The 20,996-nt window shown below is 49.9% G+C and overlaps 2 protein-coding genes across 4 annotated transcripts in view; one reads left to right on the top strand and one right to left on the bottom strand.

The window, feature by feature from the left end:
* Positions 1-1,108: 1,108 nt before the first annotated feature.
* DRC12 (dynein regulatory complex subunit 12 homolog) lies at positions 1,109-6,927 on the bottom strand. The gene is given in 6 exon segments (XM_077839687.1): positions 1,109-1,237; positions 1,578-1,708; positions 2,658-2,750; positions 3,844-3,963; positions 5,273-5,338; positions 6,861-6,927. Coding segments are annotated over 6 exon segments (606 nt in total).
* A 9,862-nt stretch (positions 6,928-16,789) lies between these two features.
* Positions 16,790-20,996, top strand: part of CBL (Cbl proto-oncogene) — a 53,468-nt gene continuing 49,261 nt past the window's right edge. For 2 of the 3 annotated variants that reach the window (XM_077839667.1, XM_077839665.1), the window contains exon 1: positions 16,790-17,067. In XM_077839667.1, coding sequence (XP_077695793.1) covers positions 16,921-17,067 — 147 coding nt within the window. In that variant the 5' untranslated portion in view covers positions 16,790-16,920. Of the gene's footprint in view, positions 17,068-20,225; positions 20,414-20,996 lie in introns of all 3 variants that reach the window. The other variant, XM_077839666.1, reaches the window with a different exon arrangement.

Raw genomic sequence — 20,996 nt, 5'->3', positions numbered from 1 at the left:
CTGTGATTGGTCTCAGAGATTAAGGGCTGGCCCAGTGTGGGAGCAGGGACCAGAACAGGTGAGGTCAGTGAAATAAGGAGGTTCAGGGGCCTGCACCTAAGGGAAACCAATCACCCACCTGGCTTAGGCTTCACACCGACTTTTTATTAACAGACACAGTGGCACCATGTGTAATGGAAGGACAATCTTGTCTCTTCACCCCTTTTGCTGATAGCACTGGCTCTGCCAAGGAGCTGTACCTGGGGGTGCTGCAACAAAGCATGGAGGTTTGGAGATAGTAAAGTTGCTGCATTGGGTCCTAATTGCGGCGTTTACAAGTTAACCTCCCCAGCTGCATAGTTTGGAGAGACGCTGAGGTTAGGGGCAGTAAAACCCTGCCTCCTGAGAGGTTGTGGCACATGGGCTTGGGAGGAAGGGGTGCAATGGACCGGGCTCTCTGTTAAGAATCAAGAATTATCTGGGGCAGGAATGGCAGGGGGGGTCAGCAGTTGCATGGCACGCAGGGGGCAGGGCCCCAAACAGTTACTCCCTTTTCCTGGCGCCTGACCCCCATGGTGTAAGTTCCCAGCTAGCTGAGGATCTGGCCCCTTGTATTGTGCCACGCATAGACCCCCCCTCCCCGCAACCTTCCCTTCTGCAAGCCCCACCCTGCAGCTGCCATCCATCCCTCCTGCTGTACAGGAGCTGGCTCCCACTTCCTCCTCTTATTCTCATTTTACACAATTAAAACAATTTTAAAAAATTACCTAAGCTGGTCTGAGAAGCAGTGAACCTGGTGGGACTCTCTGGGAAGGAGCAGGATGGGGAGGGAGAGCGGGAAGGGCCGTTCTCAGCAGAGAAGCCAAGGACCAAAGGGGGCATGGAGACTGAACTGTTCTCTTACTGCTAGCTGGGGGGCCCCAGGCCAAGGTGAGCTGGGCCTGGTGTTGAGAGAGCTGCCCTGGGGAAAGAGGACACCAGTCTCCAGGGCTATTGATCCAGGTCCTTCCCACAGTTAGGAGAATACCTGCTAGCCCTGCAAGGCAACCCATCACAGCTGCCACTGCTGGGGGGTTAGTGCTTGGGTGGGGTGTACACATGGCCCTTTTCCCCAGCATAAACCAGGGCCCTAGATCTCCAGGGGATTGAGCCCAAACTCTCGCAGTCTCTCCTTGTGCTCCGTGTGCAGGGCCGTGGCTTCCTTCTCCCAGCAGCCCTGGGCGGCTGCCAGCTTGGAAAGGACTCTGTCTAGGCTGCCCTGGAGGGAGAGAGCAGAGAAGTAACAGGTGACGAACAGCCGCTAAGGGGGGGCCTCCTCGGGATCAGGCTGTTAGGGGCCTAGTGGGGAGGCTCTGGAACTGGGTGCCTAGATGCTGCAGTGGGGGGCATCCTGGGAACACACAGAGTAGATACCAGCAGGTAGCCACTCTTCGCTCTGTGTCTCTGGTTGATTGGAGATAGGACCCCCAGCTTTGTGGAGCAGGGCTGGCAGGTTCCTCTAAGAAGAGGAAGATTCTTCCAGCCCACCCCATGGCCTGCTCCGGCAGGGCTCGCCCACCCCACAGGCATGGCGCCAGACCCCTGACACAGCAACTTACGTGCAGGATCTTTTCATACCCTGTCTCCATGGCATCGATTTTACCCTGCAGCTCTGTGATGGTCCGGTCCTTCTCCCCCAGCACCTGCTCTCTCTCCGCCCGGGCCTCCTGGATAGCCTCACGGCAAGTTGCTACCAGAGAGGAACACCAGGGAGTGAGAGGAGGAGGGCAGTGGAGTGGGAATGTTGAATAGCTGCAGGGGATGGCAGGCAGCAGAGCCCAGCACCGGGGCCTGGGTAGGAGGTGGAGAATCAGGACTGGCCTGACCTTGAGGGCAGAGGAGCAGGTAAATGCACCACAGCGATTATGTCAATGACAAAGTGCCCTCTGCCCCGGGCACAGGATGCTGGGTATCAGCATCAAATTCTTTGCAATGTATGGAGAGAGGCCATCCCTTAAACAGCACCAGAACCAGCCAAGGGGTGAGGAGTTCACCCACGTGGGGTCCAGCAGCATTGAGACCAGAGCACACCTTGGGAAGGGGTTGAGAGGCTTTTCCCAAAAGGGGAGGGGAAGCGGCATGAAACAGTTTTGGGCAGGGAGGAGGGGGGGAGTTCCAACCCCCAGGAACCACACCACAAAAGCTTCATTGCTATCTGACTGCAGCAGAAGGTGCTTGAGCAGAGAGCCCAGCGGGGAAGGTGGATTCTGCATGCGGGATTTCCCTATGGCTGCTGCATGAGGCGGAGCAGAATCACCTCGCTCTCCTAGCGCTGCAGGGGCTGTGAGGGGTTGGGGAGGAAGAGATCTTGTCACAGTGGTGTTGACGGAGAGTGCAGGGCTGAGAGGCGCCCAGACTACAAGATCAAAGATGGGATCCCACTTGTTTAGCGTTCCCTTCGGATGGAAGAGGTCCCAGCCTGGATTCCAAGGGCCCCACTAAGCCTGCAGGGGAAATGCTGCTGGTCCCAGAGAGAAGCACATTCCCAGAATTGCCATTCAGCAGGTGACAATGTGTCTCAGAAATTCCCTGCTGGCCAGCACGCACATCCCCGCTTCCTGGGGGGCAGAAACATGGCCATGAACTGCCCCACCGGCCTGGGTCACCTCCCTCCATCCCAGAGTGTCAGGCTATCCTACCGAGCTGCTCCTGGAGCTGCTTCGTCTCGGTCTCCAGTTGCTGTATGCGGGTCTCTGTCTACCGCTGGAGCTCCTGGTACTGCCGGATCATCTCTGAGTGGCCAGGAGCACAAGGGTGGGGAGAGGAAGGTGCCAAACATGGTGACTCTTTGAGAGATACAAAAATGCAACCCAGTGGGCACGCTCCCCTCCTGTCTGTCATAGGCTCTTCTCGGAGCCCATCACTATCTCCCTTCTGTAATGTTTCGATCCTCACCCTGGGAGGCAGGGCAGGGCTATTACCCCATTTTGGGGGTGGGGAACCGAGACACAGAGAGACTAAGGGACAGGCCCACGGTCGCACAGGCGGGCTGTGGCAAAGCAGGGGACTGAACCCAGGTCTCAGGTTAACCACTGAACCATCTGTCCCTCCCTGCCCTGCCCTGCAGAGGGCCTCCTTGTGGGAGACCCCTCCCACCAGCACTAAAGGGCAGGAGGGCTGTATGTGCAGAAGAGAGCCCCAGAGGGGAATTTTGCCCATCAGCCTAGCTGCAGGGAGCCAAAGCAGCGTAGGGTTTATATACTGCTCAGACTCCACACCACTGGCTGAGCTTTACCTTCAAGAAAAGGCCCTGGCAGGGGTTAGAGCTGTTGAAGAGGGAAGCGTTTGCTAATGGGAAAGGCCAGTGGAGGCCTTCCACATGAGGGGAGCCCAGATTCCAGACCTCGGGACAAAGGTTAAGGCTCTTGAGTCCACAGCTGGGGGCACATCTGCCCCCGGCTCGCAGGGTGCGTACGGCCCAATAGAACCAGGGAGGTGCTGCTCTGTGGGGATGGGTGGAGTGGGATGTGAGGAGCCTCCAAGGGACAATGCAGCTCCACATAGGGAGGGCTATGAGGGAGCAATGGCAGTGTGTCCACAAGCCCAGTTGTGTTCCATTCCTCTGGGACAATTGAGGGGCATCCACTGGTCTGGAGGGAATGGAGCACATGGCCTTTGGCTGCAGCTGCCTCTGCCTGCCTAGGAGGAACGTTAGGGGTTCAGGCAGCCTTCAAGCTTCGGCCAGTAGCCAGCTGCAGCCGCCCGCTATCATCTCCCAGCCACTTCCCCACCAGGCGGTGCTGAAGAAGCATGGAGGGGTTCCCTCTTAAAGCAGCAGGATGCCACACCCCACAAGCATTAGGCAACAGAGCCCCAGCCCCTCACCTTCGTAAATGTCTTTCTTGTCGGCCCGTGACATCTCCAGCTCCCGCTCCAGCTCCAGCTGCCTCTGCTTGAGTCCTTCACTGTCAGCCTTCACCTGCCTGGCCACGTCCCTCCCGAGGGCTGCCGGGCACGGAGATGCAAAGCTCAACAGAGAGGCTGGAACCTACTCCCCTCCCCTGATGTGCTGCCCCCAGGCGGGTACCCGGCAACGTTGCCCCTGGAGTCTGTGAATTTGGGGAAGGGACGCACCTACACACTTCCATGTGAGAGCAGGAGTACAACGGGCCACAATACCTGGCACTTCTCTACCATCTTCCGTGCCTCGTGCTCAGGGGGCCGCTGCTAACGGTCATGAACTGAACTTCACAGCACTTGCATTGGAGCCCTCTGGAGCTGCCTGGGATGGTGGTGATTCAGTGCAAGGTACCAGTTGTGATCACAACGTCATGGGGAGAGGGAGGCACTGTACTGCTGGACATGCCATGTTCCAGCACTGATGGAGAACCAAGGTCCTGACCACCTGTGGTCATCAACGGGCCCGTGCACTTCTCCCAAGCACTAGGGCTCAGATCCTCAAAGGAATTTAAGCACGTAACGTCCACTGATTTCAATGGGAGTTAGGCACTTAAATACCTCCGAGGATCTGGGCCCAGGTTACTAACCCTGATTGCTTGGTCAAATTCACAGATTCCTTCATTGACTCTAAGGCCAGCAGGGCGCACTGTGATCACCACATCTGAGCTTCTGGCTAGATGGGCCATACAACTTCCCTGTATTAATGCCTGTTTTAAACTGGAGCACATCTTTTAAACTGGAGCACATCAAGACTGGGTGGTTTTTCTAAAATTCTGGTGAACGAAAAGCAGCCACCGCAACCCTTGGTAAGTTGTTCCCATGGTTAATTACCCTTGGCCAAGTCCGTGCTGCTTCCCTGAAGTTCTCCCTTGCAGTTTCAATAGCAATGGGATTTTTTTTTCACTTCCTGTCCTAAGCTGTTGCACAGCATCACTGCACCTCATGAAACAGCGGCTGGGTTCCACCCCAGGGGTGGCTGCATTCCAGGAGTGCGGGAGGGACTCCTAGGCATAACCTATAAAACAGTTTGGAAGGCCTTCAAGTTGAAACGGGCTGGAGAGATATAAACCAATGGGCCTGACTCTGTTCTCACATACAATGGCAGAACTCACTGACCTCGCTGGAGTTATTGCTGATTTACATTGGTGTAACTGAAAGCAGCACTGGGCTCATTACTATGAAAGCAGACGCTTCTGCAGGGGGATAGTGATTGATCCCATACGGGAAACTTGGTGGCTCCCAGCAGCTGTCTCCCCTCTGAAGGGAGAAAACTCCCCTCAGTCCTATCCTCCACCTGTTACCAGTCCCTGGTGTAGCAGGACACATGTCCTGAGGAAAGAGATGAGGCTTTTACCCAGGTGCTCTTTCAGGATGTCGACCTCCAGGGCTGCTTTCCTGTATTTCTCCTCTACTTCATTTTCTGCAGCAAGCGAGCAAAAGAGAGAATGTTATTGCTGATCTATGCAGAGGATGAGATAAGCTCCAGGTAAGCATGGCCATGCACGGGACTGGAATCCTGGCTCCTCACCCACCCTGCAGCTGGATTTTCAAGGGCTCAGAAACAACAAACAGGGCCAGATTTTCTAAAGATCTCCACTCCCATTTAGGCATCTAAATAAGGGCCAGATTTTTGACAGAGCTCAGCCCCCAGTGACTCCTGCTATGATGCTTAGGTCCAGATTCTCAAAACGTCGAGAGCCTGACCTGCACCCTGCAGGAGGGTGCTCTTTGGACAATCTGGCCCATAGCACTCACCTACCCTCCTGCCATGTGAAAGTGAGGAGCAGTTTTGCATTTGAATCAGACTTGCCTGGAGAGTGGTCAGTTTGGATGAGCTATTACCAGCAGGAGAGTGAGTTTGTGTGTGTATGGGGGTGGGTTTTTGGAGGGGGGTGAGGGAGTGAGAGAACCTGGATTTGTGCAGGAAATGGCCCAACTTGATTATCATGCACATTGTGTAAAGAGTTGTCACTTTGGATGGGCTATCACCAGCAGGAGAGTGAATTTGTGTGGGGGGGTGGAGGGTGAGAAAACCTGGATTTGTGCTGGAAATGGCCTAACCTGATGATCACTTTAGATAAGCTATTACCAGCAGGACAGTGGGGTGGGAGGAGGTATTGTTTCATATTCTCTGTGTATATATAAAGTCTGCTGCAGTTTCCACGGTATGCATCCGATGAAGTGAGCTGTAGCTCACGAAAGCTCATGGTCAGATAAATTGGTTAGTCTCTAAGGTGCCACAAGGACTCCTTTTCTTTTTGCGAATACAGACTAACACGGCTGTTACTCTGAGACTTGCCTCAGCGTAGGAACCAGGGCCTGTGAACGATCCCCTGGGCCACCAGTTGGGAGCAAGCCAGAGCAATGCTCTAACCATTCCTGTGTCCCTTTTGGATAGGAATGTGTCTGCGATACTCCCCTTGTGGCATGCCTGGGATTACCCAGAACATTTCCCTCGGAATCGGGGGGCTGTATTTCACGGACACTGGGTAAAGCAGGGTCTCCTGGACGTGTAAGTGCTGAGAAGCTCCCTCCAAAAATGCGTGCCTAGCAGTCTTCCAGCATCCTGTCCCTACCACACCATGCCATATGGTTCCATTTTAAAGGCCCAGGGGGAGAAGTAGGGGCCTGGGAGGGCCACTCTCTTTGATTCCTAGCTTCCGCCTTGCTTGGGAGGTTATTAAACCACTTAGGAAAGGCCCTTCTGTTTCTCATCAGAATGTAGGAGCAGCTGCAACAGCGAGGGCGCAGGGGGAGAGAGGATGAGACAGCACTAGTGCTGTTGTCCCCCTGGGGACTGACACATTCCATCAACAGCGTTCCCAGCTTGAGCTTCCTGGAGCCTGCGGCAAAGCCAGCCTCTGGCCCTGGGAGTGGGAGAAATGGGGACAGAAACAGGGATGGGGGAATCTCCTGGACTGCATGGGGGCCTCCACACTCACCTGCCACATTCTTCTTTTTCTTCTGTTTCCCTCCTTTCTTCCCTTTCCCTCTGTTCCTGGGGGCCATTGTTTGCGTTTTTTCTGCAAATAGAAATTGACAAGGCCTATTAACGCCTGTGCTCCGCGGTCTTCCCCAAGGGCAGCTCAGGGCAGAACTGTCTGTGCTGGCCACTGTTGGAGCTGCGGTAGTGGGCTAGAGAAGCGATCCAATCTGGCAAGTCCTGTGCTGCTAAGATACACAAACTTAAATGTACGTTGTGCCTGGGATCCAGGCATGGTGGGACCACAGCATGCACCCTGAGCCCAGGCTGCACCTCCCAGGGCGTGGGAATGGGGGTCTAGGAACAGCTAAAAGGCTACTCAAAATAAAGGAAAAGTAACTGTCTGTTGACCATTCTGCACTGGTTAAAAGAGACAATTACAGAGCGGGTAGCTGATGTTCCTTCTGCAGTGCAACTAATCTAGCACTCAGAGCCAGGGTAGGGAACCAGTACAACAGTCCTACCGCTAGCCGCAGGAATTTGCTCCAGAGCAATTATCTCTGCATTCAGCCCCCCAGCTCATTGTATCAGTGTAATTATCCCAGCTCTCAGCCCCAGTGCACTGGCTCCAAGGCAGTTCAGTTCTCTTCCATCCCACTTTTAGGCTCTGATTCTGATCTCTCTTGTGTAAACTGAAATAACTCCACTGAAGTCAAAGGATATATTCCAGATCTACACTGCTGTGACACAGCTCGGAATCCAGCCCTTAGAGCTCAGCCCAAGCTCTGTTACACACATTCAGTTGAAAACTTTAGATTGTGCAGCTTCCACAAATGTGGCCTCCCCAGCTCCTCGCAGCCTTCACAGTGGTCTCTCTGCAGTGCTGCAGCACCCTTCAGCCGCAGATCTCAAACCACTTGCTGTAAGCTGGGGCCAATGGAGACACAGACAAGGGCAGTGACTCATGTTGGGCCGCAAAGGAAATCAGTCTGGACTAAAATTAGAGTCCTGACTCCTAGACCCTGGCTCTAACCGTTAGAATCCACTCCTCCTGCTCGTCACACGCAAACGCTTTTTCCATTTGCTGCCTTAAAAGCATCAGTATTTTGCTTCTATTTTTGATTTCGTAGATCTCAGTGGAGCTCCAAAGGGAAAAAGGCTTTTAAACAGTAATTTCTGCTCAAGATACAATTAACTCCCCCTGAATACCTGGAAGTGAAGAGCTTATTATTTCTTGATATGCCGCAGTTATCCAACAGGAAATGTAACCAACCCTGTGTGAGTAGCACCGGGCAAGCCTATCAGCGGTGAGGAGAACCAGTGGCTTGGTGGCTGGGAGCCTATCCTGGCAGTGCAATACAGGGGCTTTACATTGCTAGGCAGCAGGTCCATTTGCTGCTATGGTGACTAAGGGAAGCTTGGCAGAGATGGACTCCAGCAGGAGGGTTCAAGCACAATCAGGAACTGGCAGATTTGCAGCCAGGCTGCCTGTGAGCAGTCAGAGAAAATGTGTCCTTTACAGCTAGGGCGGTAAAATGGGAGAAGACATGGCAAACACAGTGTCGCACTGTGTCTCGCACACACATACACACTCATACAAACAGTCCAACAACGGCATACCGTGACATGCATCGTCACATGAATGCACAGTCACGCTCACTCAGTCTCGCTCACACACACACTTTCTACAAAAAGAACAGGAGGACTTGTGGCACCTTAGAGACTAACCAATTTATTTGAGCATAAGCTTTCGTGAGTTACCGCTCACGTCATCGGATGCATTCAGTGGAGAATACAGTGGGGAGATTTATATACATAGAGAACATGAAACAATGGGTGTTACCATACACACTGTAACCAGAGTGATCACTGAAAGACTTTCTACAGTTCAACGTGCAGCATTGGCCCACGGCTCTTGGGGCCTTTAGTGTCTGCAGAAATCTCAGAGCAATATTGTGCAGCAGCAGTAATGGAATACAGCCAAATCCTCTAGACCAGAAAGGAAACAGATCTTGAAAGCCACAAAGAGGAACGGCCCTAATATCAAAGCCTAGAGGGATTTTTTATTCAAACTGATCATTCTTGTGCTAAAAGTGGTGGCATTTGCTTTAGGTCTTACACGTAAACACAGCATTGCACCCAGGAGTGGGGTTCCAAAAGAGGTGAACATGCTTTGCTTTCAGTGCAATATGGCCTTGGTCAGGTCACTTCCCCTCTCTACTGTTTCTCCATGTGTCAAATGAGGATCAAAGTCATCTACCACCCAGGGGAAGCGTGAGGGTTCATTAATGTCCATGGCACACTTAGAAGATACAAAGTTCGATGCAATCTGAGCCAGTTCTTTGGCTGGAGTAAGAGCTAGGAGTACTTATGCTGCCTGAGAGTCTGGCTGTAAGTGTATTATCCTCAATAGGTCAAAACCCAAGCCTTTACTCTGGTTTGAAATCACAGGAGTTTTGCCTGAGGTGGGGCTTCAGGACTGAGCCCCACATTTGTTAACTCTAGATGTATTACTTTTGGCAGTGTCCCCTGAGCCGCAGCGTAGTCACTGCCCCAGAGAATGCAGGAACACTCCATCTCTGAGCTCATTTCCTCCCACCCTCTAGGTGCCTTCCAATCTGCTTGTCTTGGTTTTAGGCATAAAGGGCCTGGCTCTCCCTCTCGTACATCGGTGTCAAGCAGAGTAACTCCATGGACGTGAATGGAGTTACAGCAGGGTAAAGCCAGGGTGAGATCAGAATTCAGGCCTTGGCTCTGTCTAACCAATGGGCCAGATCCCCAGCTGCTGTAGAATGGCCCGGCGGCGCTGATGGTTTTTCACTTGTTGAGGATCTGGCCCAATATATTCTGATCTCACACTGATTTTGTATCAGTGTAACTCCATTCACATCAGTGGAGTAATGACTGATTTACAGCGGTCTAACTGAGAAAAAAACTAGACCCTAACTATTGAATACTTGTCGCACCTTAGAGACTAACCAATTTATTTGAGCATAAGCTTTTGTGAGCTACAGAAGTAGCCTCTTCTCACCCTCCCTTTCCTAGACTGTTACCCTGAGTCTTGGCTTGTTTAGCTTTCATCATAAGCTTTCTGGGGCAAGGAACATGTATTAGTCCATGTCTCCATAGCACCGTATAAATCCATGGCACTATATCAATAGTTAATAATACTTACAGTGGATGAATACATATATTGACAGTGTATTGAATGCTACTGTAAAGTACTGCAGCAGTTTAATAATTGTACCTAGTGCTTATGTAGTCCTTTTCAGATGTAGATCTCCAGCACTTTTCAAGCATCGTGACTGCTATTTTACAAATGGGGAAACTGAGACACGGATAAGTTAAGTGACCAAGATCACAAAGTAGGTCAGTGACAGAGCTCTACCCTCACTTTAATTCTGGTTAAATGTTAAGACCCTTATTGGAGATCTGAATGATGCCAGAGGCAGATGTGTCAGTAACACAGTCACTCAATGTCTGCAGGGTTTGGGCTCTTTGGGTTAGATCTAAAACCCATTCCAGTCCACAGGAGTCTTTTCATGGATCTGAACGGGGTTTGGATCAGGTCCATTGTGGTCGTTATGTTTTGCTCAACAAAGAGAGCCTAACCCCCACAACTTCTGTCACTGGGAAGTGGTGGCATCATTGGGTTGCCCCTGACACCCTGTGGTGGTCACATGGGTTTGAATATTAGCCAGAATGCATGAGTATCTAAGGGGAAAAGCCTCAAGAACATGGCACTCAATTAATGTGGAAATATTTGAGGTCAGTATAATCCTTAGGAAAACTCTCCCAGGTAATTAAAGCCAGGCAGGGAGTTGCCTGTTCCAGAAATAATTACCAGCCCCCAAAGGGCAATGGAATAAAGTTTGTGAGTTTCATGTTAATGTGCATTGATTTATAGGAGGTTAGCTGGCATATCCCCCCCTGCAACTGAAATGTTTGAAAGCAGTCCATTGGCCTGTTGGTACAATGCATCAGATCAAGAATGAAATGGAATCTTTACAAGGAATGAACATCCCCAGAGCAGAAGGTCAACGTGCGGTTAATGAGAATGAAGTGGTGCTTAGAGGGTGAGCTGATCTTCTGGGCAGGGGGAATTTCACTTACGGCAATGAAACCGTTGTAGCTCCAGGTTTGGTGGAAGGAATTGCACAATATGTTGCTGCTGGATAAGCAGTGCACCACCACGCAATGTGTAGGCAACACCTGTGTCAATGTAAGGCAATGCAGAGCATGCATGTGAAACATTACTGTTGTATAAGGCAATGGCGACACAATGTGGGCACACAACACAGTGTTGTGATATAACCAAATGGCAGGGAAGTTGTAACCTGTCTTGTAACAGGGTGGCCTGCCTCTTTAAGAACCAGGAGGGCTGCAGCCACTCAACCCTGTTCAGGTCGCACTGCCCTGCTATATGTGTGTGGGGTGTTGGTCTGAGGGGGAAAGCCTAGCAGCTGAGGCTGACTGGGGAGGAGAGTAGATAGACTGTGCCTATGGGGTTAGAAAGTCTCTAGGAGCTATCTGAGGACTGTAGCCTGCCGCAACTCTTTGTAGGAGGGGTGGGGGTAGAGCCCAGGTACCCCTAAGAGAGGCTTTTGAAGCTGAGCCCTGCTGGTAATGAAGAGGGCAGGGGGCTGGGCTAAAGAGTCCTTTGTTTTGTGCTTTTTGTTGTCTTTTGCCTAAGGACTCTGTTACCCTGGAAGGGGTTAGTCTCTCCAGAGGGGCTCTTTTGGAGCCAAGTCACCTAGAGTGGGAGTAGGCGGAAGAGCGTGGTGGGGAAGCTGGGGTATAGCAACTCCAATTTCACACTATGGCATGAAAGGGTGCTCTGAGATGGCGTGTCTTGAACATGTCCCTTGTACAAACTATGCTGCAGTACACGTCCTTTCTATCCTGCAGGGAAGTTGCTGCCGCTGCTAACTTGCAAGCCATTTCCACCGTTGCCATGGAATCATTGAATTTCCAAGTGGAGACAGGAAGGTGCTGCTCTGAGTCATTTATTCAGAACACTCCAAAAGTGGACTTTACAAAGACAGAAGAGACCCACATCCCCAGAAAGGACACCATTTAATGTAAGCAAGCACTAGGATGTAAATAAATAATTTATTCAAACTAAGTTGTAAAAACCGGCATTGCCCAGCTTGCCGTAGTTGGTGGGCTTTCCCCCTTAAAGCCTCAGCTCGTGGAGTCATGTTATTTTGGTGAGACTCTCCGTTATTATTTAAAAACAAAAACGAAACTTTTAGACCTTGTGGCTGTGGAGGAAAAACTTCCCTAACACTCCCTTACTGTTCAAAAAACCAGAAGGCAAAGGAAAAAACCCCAATTTTTAAAACAAGCACATGATTTTTTCTGGCTAATTTCATGATTTTTGCTTGCTTGCAATACTGCCCAAAAGTCACTGTTCTACCAGCTTGGCTCTTCTCCCTCATAACTCCCTCTGTGATCTTCCTGGAGTGTTTTCAGTTCTGTTTTGCACATATTCAAACCTGCTCTGCCCTGTTGCAGAAGGGGGTGGGGGAATGAAGAAAGAAGATGTATTAATTCCAGAGAAATTCAGTGCCATTGTGAAATACAGCATCCTAAAAGAAACCAGGGACAGACTCCAGTATGTTGGTTTTAGAACACTTTATTAACTGGCTGTGTTTATTACCGCTGGCATCACTCAGGAGCCATGTCTCCATGGCTGGCTTTTTTGCTGCAGAAGGATTTATTCTTTGGACACAGGTTTGGGAAGCAATTAGCTTGATTCTCATTCTCAGTGGTGCTGCTGCAAATCAGGAGTGGTAACCCTGTGGAAGTAAACTCTATGGGTTTTTTTCCCGCTGGTAGAAAACTGCTGTGAGATGAGACTCGGGCCTGTGTGCTGTTTCCCTGATGGGATGGGGGGGGCAGGGCGGAGGCAATCACTGAGTCTGTTCTCTGTGGAATTCAGTCATGCACCTAGCACAGGATTTATTAATTTCTTGTTTAAAATGTTACACTTACTGTTTAAGTGTAAAGATACACATTTTATGATATCAGTGAGGACCATACTATGAACTCTCCCACCCCTGGTGACAAGAGTGATCTCATTAGCTTCACTGGGACCACTTGTCCTAATAAGTGCTCACACATAGGACTAAAGTAGTCACAACTTGACCTGGAGTAGGACAGACTTCACACATTTACACAAAGATGGGTGAATCTAGAGGGGCCTGATGCAAAGCTGTTTGACTGCATTGGACTATGGATTACGCACGACGATCCCGATCCTGCAGACCTACCTAACTTTGCTAGCATAAGCAGTCCCATGGGAACTCTGTGCGGGAGCAAAGTTCAGCAGGAGTCAGAAGAGGAGCCAGAGTCTCTTGGGACATGTGTGTTTTACAGCTTGTCACAAGGTAAACCCAAGTGTGGTCATAAAGGTTTCTGTTTGCAGAAGATGCAGGGTCAGTAGTGTCAACAGCTGAAGGCCAGTTTCTATTCTTATACAACGTGTTGGGGTGGGTGGGGGCGGCGGGAGAGAAACCTCATGAGATCAGAGTAACAGCCGTGTTAGTCTGTATTTGCAAAAAGAAAAGGAGGACTTGTGGCACCTGTAGCTCACGAAAGCTTATGCTCAAATAAATTGGTTAGTCTCTAAGGTGCCACAAGTCCTCCTTTCCTTATGAGATCAGGGAAGTGTATGACTTTAACAAGAATGGCTGAGTATGCTGGTACCATGATCTTTATTCTTTACAGAGGAATGGTCAGAGATAAACACACCAGCAACGCCTGGGGGTCTCAAGGCGCGGGTTCAGTTTAATAGGAAGCAGCTTCTCTAGTCAACAGTTTCCCAAGGCAAAGTGAACCTGCAAGCCTTGCATTTCCCACACCCGGTGAGAGACTGCAATCTCCTTGCTCCATTTCCTGACTTTTCTTTACGTATTTACGCTGAAAATTCTCCATTTGAAGAAAAGGGAACCTGGCTTTTTGAAAAAGGGAAATGCTGCTGTGGTGCTATGTCTGTACAATAATTCTGCTTGCTAAAAAGGAAGATGGGGGGAGAGATGGGGTCAACAATAAAACAAGCAAATCCTTTCTGGGTTGTTGCCTTCATAACACAAATATAAATGGAAGGGGATATCTTGCAGCCATAAGCATCAGGGTTTAAGCCTTGATTCCCTGGAATGTGCAGGTTCGGATGTTGGAGCCACTTCAGAAGCAGATGCATTGGGAACCAGGTTGTAATAGTGCAAGCCTTCTCTCTGCTCTGCATGGATATTAATGATCCCATGCAGCACTTTTTGGTAGGATGGGCATTTGCTGTGGAGTTCTTGGCCAACATTTCCCCTCCTCCTCCTGGCCTGTAGGGTTCTATGTGCTGACTGTTGCCCTCTACCCCTGAGGTCACTGCATGGTAGTGTGGCTGGTTATATGGGGCTCATGAGATGCTGTGATGGTGTGAAAGGTGCATTACATGGCGGGGGTGTGTGTGTGTGTCAGCCATTTGTCCCTTGCAAGGGTACGGGGTGTGTCCCACACACAGGCTGGGCGGATAAAAATCAGGATTATTATTTTCAAATTTAAATCAGTGTTTTTACTCACAGGTTGCTAGTTCTCTACTTTCCACTCACTTTGTAGTCAAATTGATAACATGGATGTCTCATACTTATTCCTTTCATTTTTCTAATTGTTAATACAAGTTCAGGTTTTACATAAATTTATCTTCCTACTAAGAAGTTTCACAGTTAAAATACTCATCAGTGCTGAAAAAGACAAGTCTGGGCCCTCTAACCTCTGTGAGACTCCCACATAAGCAAATAGCCTGGGCTATATTTGCAACCAACATCACCTTCTAATGTATTAAACTTACCCAGAAAAACTAAGCTGAAATGCACTGACCAGGTTATGCTCCTTCATCAGGGTTTGTAGTTTAAAATCAACAGGGCTTATGCTCCCAAGTCACTCAAGCACTCTTGAAAATACTATTTCTGTGTACTTAAATAGGGCTCTTGTTTTGTAAAAGTCAAATAAGAGATCCAGCCACGAGGAGTACTTATTTATTTAAAAAAACAGAACTGATGGTATAGTTAATTAAACTTTAATCTTATGGTGCAATGGCGCCAACTTTCACATTCGTTTTACAACTGTGACATCTCAACCTGCCTTTAAAAAATGCATTTGTGATGTTGGCAGATCAGATGCCAAGATCCCCAGGTCTCAACTGAACACTGACAAATATCTGGTTGGAATCAGACTGGCTCAACTGCATGTGAGTATTATTAAAACAGCTATTAGAATTATAAGAATGTGTTTAATGGTTAGGCTTTATGGAATGTTTGTTAGCTGCTGCCTGGCGTAATCTTAACTATAATATCTCTATCCCATATTGTAAGGTAATATCTGAGTGGTTGTATTGGGAGCCTCTGTGACTGTGTAAATCACCAGACAGGAAAGACACATTAACTAGTGCGAAGTACTGATCTCCAACAGAAAATGTTACATCCTGCCCAACAGGAAAGGTCCATCAACAGCAAATTAACTATTGGGAGACAATACAGAGGATAAAAGACCTTTGTTGTTTTGCTCTCCCCTTGGTGAAGAGCCATGCATGAGGATTCCTCTTGTCAGCTGAGCTTGCAGCTCAGAGCGCAATGGATGGGAGGATAAAACCCCCCCAACAAGAAGGAACTATATGCTGCTTGGAATCTGGGTGGCAAGATTTTTTAGCCATCAGCAAGAGACTCCTGGTGTTTAGGCTGGGTTAGCCCTAATGTAGAGCTTGCTTACTATAGAAGCTTCTATTACATTTTGAAACTTAACATTGTAACTCATTTGAGTGTGTATGTTTAACCTGCTTCAACCTTGTAAATATCTCTCGTTTTCCTTTTCCTTCTTCATTAATCTTTATTATGGGACTGGCTACAAGCATAGGGGCTGGAATTAGGGGTGCTGCTGCACCCCCTGGCTTGAAGTGCTTTCCATTATAGGCAGGGTTTACAGTTTGGTTCAGCGGCTTTCCGCACCCCGGCCTACAGGCATTGTCTTGGGTGTGAGAGCTAAAGTGCAATTGACCGGGGGTGAGCGCCTGGTCCTTCAGGACGGGCTGTAATCTGAGCATTGCTCTGGTTCTTTGTGTGCGGGACCATCTCTCAGGAAGGCAGGCTCAGCTGGGTGGGGGGTAAGAGCCTATGCGGGGTGGGGGAGAGAGCGCCTGCGACTCCCTGGCGGGGCTGCCACAGGGCCTAAGGAGGTTACACTCAATAACCGGTTGGTGGAAGCTCACTGGGGAACTGGCCACCGCGCTGGGGTTTGTGCCCTGGCTCTGGACCGCCTGCCCTGAGCCGCTGCGGGCACCACTACAGCATTATTTAAATCACCCTGTTCTAAATTGCTCCATCACTGTGCGAAGGGGAGTCTGCCCCTGTTCCCCAGGCCAGGCTGCCCTGCCCTGCCCTGCCCTGCCTCGCTCCCCAGCTCCAGCCCTCCCACTTCCTTCTTTCCCCTCCCTCGCCTCCAAGCCCGTGCCCACACTAATCATGGCCTCCTTTTGGCCTCTACCGCCACAGTGCGCATGCCAGCCGGGTGAGAGCACGCGCAGTGCAAAGCACCGGGAAATGGGGGCGGAGTCAAGGCAAATGAACTGCCGGCTGGGCGGCTCGTGAGAGGGACGCTCCCTCCCACCCCCGGGCGGTAGCGGAGTGAGCCCTTCCCTCAAAGCGCGCGCCGAGCCGTCCGGGGCAACCAATCATCGCGGGAGCCTCCTTAGCGAGGGCGCGCGCCGGGGCTGCGTCCCAGCCTCCAATTGGCGCGCGTGCTTCCTTCCCGGGGGCGCGAGCCGGGGCCCCTCCCACAGCAGCCAATCAGCACGCGGCATTGCGAACCTCTTGGGGCCGGGTCGCGCGCGCCCTCCTTCCGCCCCCCCTCCCCCCGCACCGAGGCGCGTCCCCGCTGTAGCCCCAGCTCCTAGTCCGGAACCGCCGCCTCCTCCGTCCCGTTCTCTCCGCCCGGCCGGGGAGGGAGCGGCCCGGGGGGCTCGGCCAGGCGCCCGCGGAGCCAGCGGGCGGGGCACCCTGACCCCCGCCGCTCCCCGCAGCCCCCCACCCATGGCGGCCCCTCTGAAGAAGGGCCCGGGCGGGCTGATCGGGCTGATGAAGGACGCGTTCCAGCCGCATCACCACCACCTGGGCCCGCACCAGCCCGGCGCCGTGGACAAGAAGATGGTGGAGAAGTGCTGGAAACTCATGGACAAGGTTGGGGGATGGGGAGGGGGGCAGACACGGGCGGGGGAGGGGGAGGGCCGCAGGGGGGGGGGCGGGGCAGGATTGGGCTGGAGATGGGGCAGGGGGGGGCGGGGCAGGATTGGGCTGGAGATGGGGCGGGGGGGGGGCGGGGCAGGATTGGGCTGGAGATGGGGCGGGGGGCTCGCGATGGGGCGGGGCAGGATTGGGCTGGAGATGGGGCAGGGGGCTCGCGATGGGGCGGGGCAGGATTGGGCTGGAGATGGGGCAGGGGGCTCGCGATGGGGCGGGGCAGGATTGGGCTGGAGATGGGGCAGGGGGCTCTCGATGGGGCGGGGCAGGATTGGGCTGGAGATGGGGCTGGGGGCTCGCGATGGGGCGGGGCAGGATTGGGCTGGAGATGGGGCTGGGGGCTCGCGATGGGAGAGAGGAAATTAGATTTTGGAAAGGTATGTGCTGGGGAGAGGCTGGGGCAGATGGTAGTGGTGTTTAGGAGAGGAGCAATATGTCAGAGGGAAGGCTGGATTTCTAGGGGGTGCTGGTTAGGGCGCTGGGGAAGATGGAGAGCTTGTTGAGTGGTGGGGGGGCTGGAGTGGTGGTCAGCACCATGGCACCATTGCAGACATGTTCCTGCCTCTGACCTATTTGTGGTAAACCCTACCCTGTAACCAGAGGAAGTATTTTGCTGAGCTTGACCCACTTGCTTGTGAGTTCCAGCCCACTGCTGAGCATGGTCTGCTCTCTTGATGGCAAGACAGAGGTCTGGGGTACCTTGGCAGTTTGGAGAGGTCTATTGGATGAGTAGTGACAATGCACTGGGACTCAGCATAGATACTTTTTATTAAAGCAGTGAGTTTTGAGTACCAGTCATGAGACCCTGTAAAATTTCCTCTGTAATAAACATGAGGAGTTATGCTAAAATAAGGGAAATGAAATCTCATGCTTCATGGCATAAAATGATTGCTGTAGGAATCAGAAAGGAATCACTCTCACAACTTCCAGCACTACATATCCAGGTTCATTAATTTCTTTTGCCCCCAAGCATCAGGGAGTGGGTACTGCCAGAGATGGCACGCTGGACTAGTTGGCTTGAGGGTCTGAAGGAATGTGGTAAATTAAGTCCTAGTACTGATGGGTATATTAGTAGAGGAGCCACTGCTCTAAATAGCCCCAGTCAGTGCTTAATTTTAATTGTAGAGAATTGTGCTAACCTAGTTTATATCTAGATGAGTGATTCTGGCACTATTCTTCATGCCACAAATGGGCACAGTAATCCAGGAGGTGGGCTTAATGGGAATATATTTTCTTTATTATATATGGTTTTCTGTAACCTTAGTTGTGACATTTTACTTTTCTGTTGTTAATTTCCATGGATAAGTGATGAGACTAAATTTGTATGGGATTGAGATATATTCGTGTATAAAATGAGTGGCATACTTCATAATGCTAGGTTCAGTTGAAAGAGTAGATGAGTGCATAATGAATGCAGTTAGAAAGCATTTGGCAGTAGTTTGGGGAGTGCCACACCATCCACCTTCTCCTATTGGACAAGATGGGTATATCTCATACAGTAAGCCTGCCGACCCATGCATGTCATTTTTCTTCCTCTTTTAACAGACAGCATTTGTGCATGTTAAGCCCTGGATCTCCTGCAGCAAATGTTGTAGCTCGGTTCATTCTGAAAAGAAAAATAGAAATACCTTTTTTGAAAAGACCAGTAAGAAACATTTATGCCAAAAAATTCCCTTTAAAATTCTCTTGGCAGACTATACAAAAAGCATGGTTTGATTGTGACCTTCATTTGCTGTGTATGTGATGAGCTCTCCTATACATGGAGGGATGGGAGAAAGGAAGGTAATAACCTAAGCACCTTTCAAGAACCTTTTCTTTCATTGTCGATACTGAGGGCGAACAGATGAGAGAATACAAGTGATAACCAAAATGTTGGAAAGATGTTAGATATGCGTATTTCTGCATGCATATACAGATGTGTTGTCGATGCCTGGATGTGACTTGTTCTAATAGGAGTACTTGTGGCACCTTAGAGACTAACCAATTTATTTGAGCATAAGCTTTCGTGAGCTACACGAAATTGGTTAGTCTCTAAGGTGCCACAAGTCCTCCTTTTCTTTTTGCGAATACAGACTAACACGGCTGCTACTCTGAAACTTATTCTAATGTGAATCTCCATTCCCATGTATATGCCATGAACATTCATGCTCAACTACATAGACTAGTCAGGCAATAAAAAAGGCTTAAAAAAAAGATGGAATTGGAAAGATGGAGATTACCTTGGTATGTAATCTTGCGGTATAAAAGCAGCATTTTCTGGGCGTCTTTGGGTACCAATACCATTACTGATCTGCATAGTCAGGTCTTGGCCACACACAGTTTCCTTACCATGAAATTGTGATCAGTGAAGTAAAGCCAAGGGTGCTGCAGTTGCTGCAAAAATATTTAGAGGAATTTATTTTGCCTGAACTTGTGTTGGCTGCCAATTCTACAACCTCATTATGAAATGCCTTTGTTAGTAAATAGTGGCTGAAAGCTCTAGTTGTGTGTTTAATAATAGTTAAAATATTAAAATCAGACTTAAACCCTGACCTTGCAGTCTGATCTACATGGGTGCACCCTGCATCTGTGTGGAGCCCCATTAACTTCAACAGTTTTGTATAGAGGTAACAGTTTGTGTACACACATTCTGTTACAGGATTGGGCCTAAAATAGAATATCTGCTTCTTAACACAAATTGCCAACCATTAACCAAGACTTGGTTGAGGAAATTGCAAGGAGGTGGGAAGAACTTGTGAAAATTTTTGTGAAACTTCGTTTCTGTTGTCAGTTATCTGACTACTTCAAATACACACAAACTCAAATAGGTGTGTAAGAAAATAGTTGATGGGTGCACATATGATAAGGGATCTTGTAGATCAGACGCTTGCTGTATTTGTATCTGTACAGTGACCTAAATTCATTAACCCATAAAATTAGTTGGTATCCTGCAAAAGCATTCAGGCACTGTTGTTCTTCAGGTGTGGCTAATGAATTTCCTACACAAGCTAATAGTTGTCCATTCCATTCTCTCCGCACATTTTGACATGTGCCCAACTTCCATCTGAAGAAGTTTTATTTTTGTTTCATATTAATTTTGTCCCATGTTCTTCCCACAGTTGCCTTCGGTGACCCATAATGAGGCCAAAGCTCCAGTGTTGGGCAGCACTCCTTCGTATATCCAGTCGGATGTTCATCTTCAGTTATCTCTTTTTACTCATTATTTATGCCTTGGCTGTTGATGTGGGGTTCCGTAGTGAGGCTTGCATTGGGTTTTTTGACTTGTGACCAGGGCTTCATCAACATGGTACATCAACTAGGATTCTCAAATTTTAACTCATTGCATTCCTATCTGTTAAAATTTGAAAGAAACGCTGTAGTTGTAGAGCTAATTGTTTGACTCGTTACTGCACAGGCAACAAGTATATAATAGTACACTTCAGTACTTAGGAAGTTCTGTTTTCAGTAAATCTCAAAGTTTGACAGTTGCAAGAATAAATAAGCATACCACTTTAAACAAAAATTGGACACTGGATAATCTCTTTCCAGGTTTTTAGATGGATCCCTTTCATGGCATTCTGCGCGCATCTAGTATGTCAATGTTAGGCCTTGTCTACGCTGCCACTTTACAGCACTGCCACTTGCATGGTGCAGGGGGGTGTTTTTTCACACCCCCTGAGCGAGAAAGTTTCTGCGCTGTAAAGTGGCAGCGTAGACAGTGCACCAGCGCTGGGAGCTACTCCTCTCGTGGGGGTGGTTTTTTTTACAGCCGCGGCAGCGCTTTAACGTTGGTAGTGAAGACACACCCTTAGTTGTCAGTGAAATCTTATGTTGGTTTGCCATCTGCACCCTTATAGCTTGTTTGGACTTTACTTCCGCAGCCCACTGCC

Source organism: Eretmochelys imbricata, chromosome 22, assembly GCF_965152235.1.
Source record: "Eretmochelys imbricata isolate rEreImb1 chromosome 22, rEreImb1.hap1, whole genome shotgun sequence".
Lineage (NCBI taxonomy): Eukaryota > Metazoa > Chordata > Testudines > Cheloniidae > Eretmochelys > Eretmochelys imbricata.
This window is presented reverse-complemented; position numbering and strand designations above follow the sequence as displayed.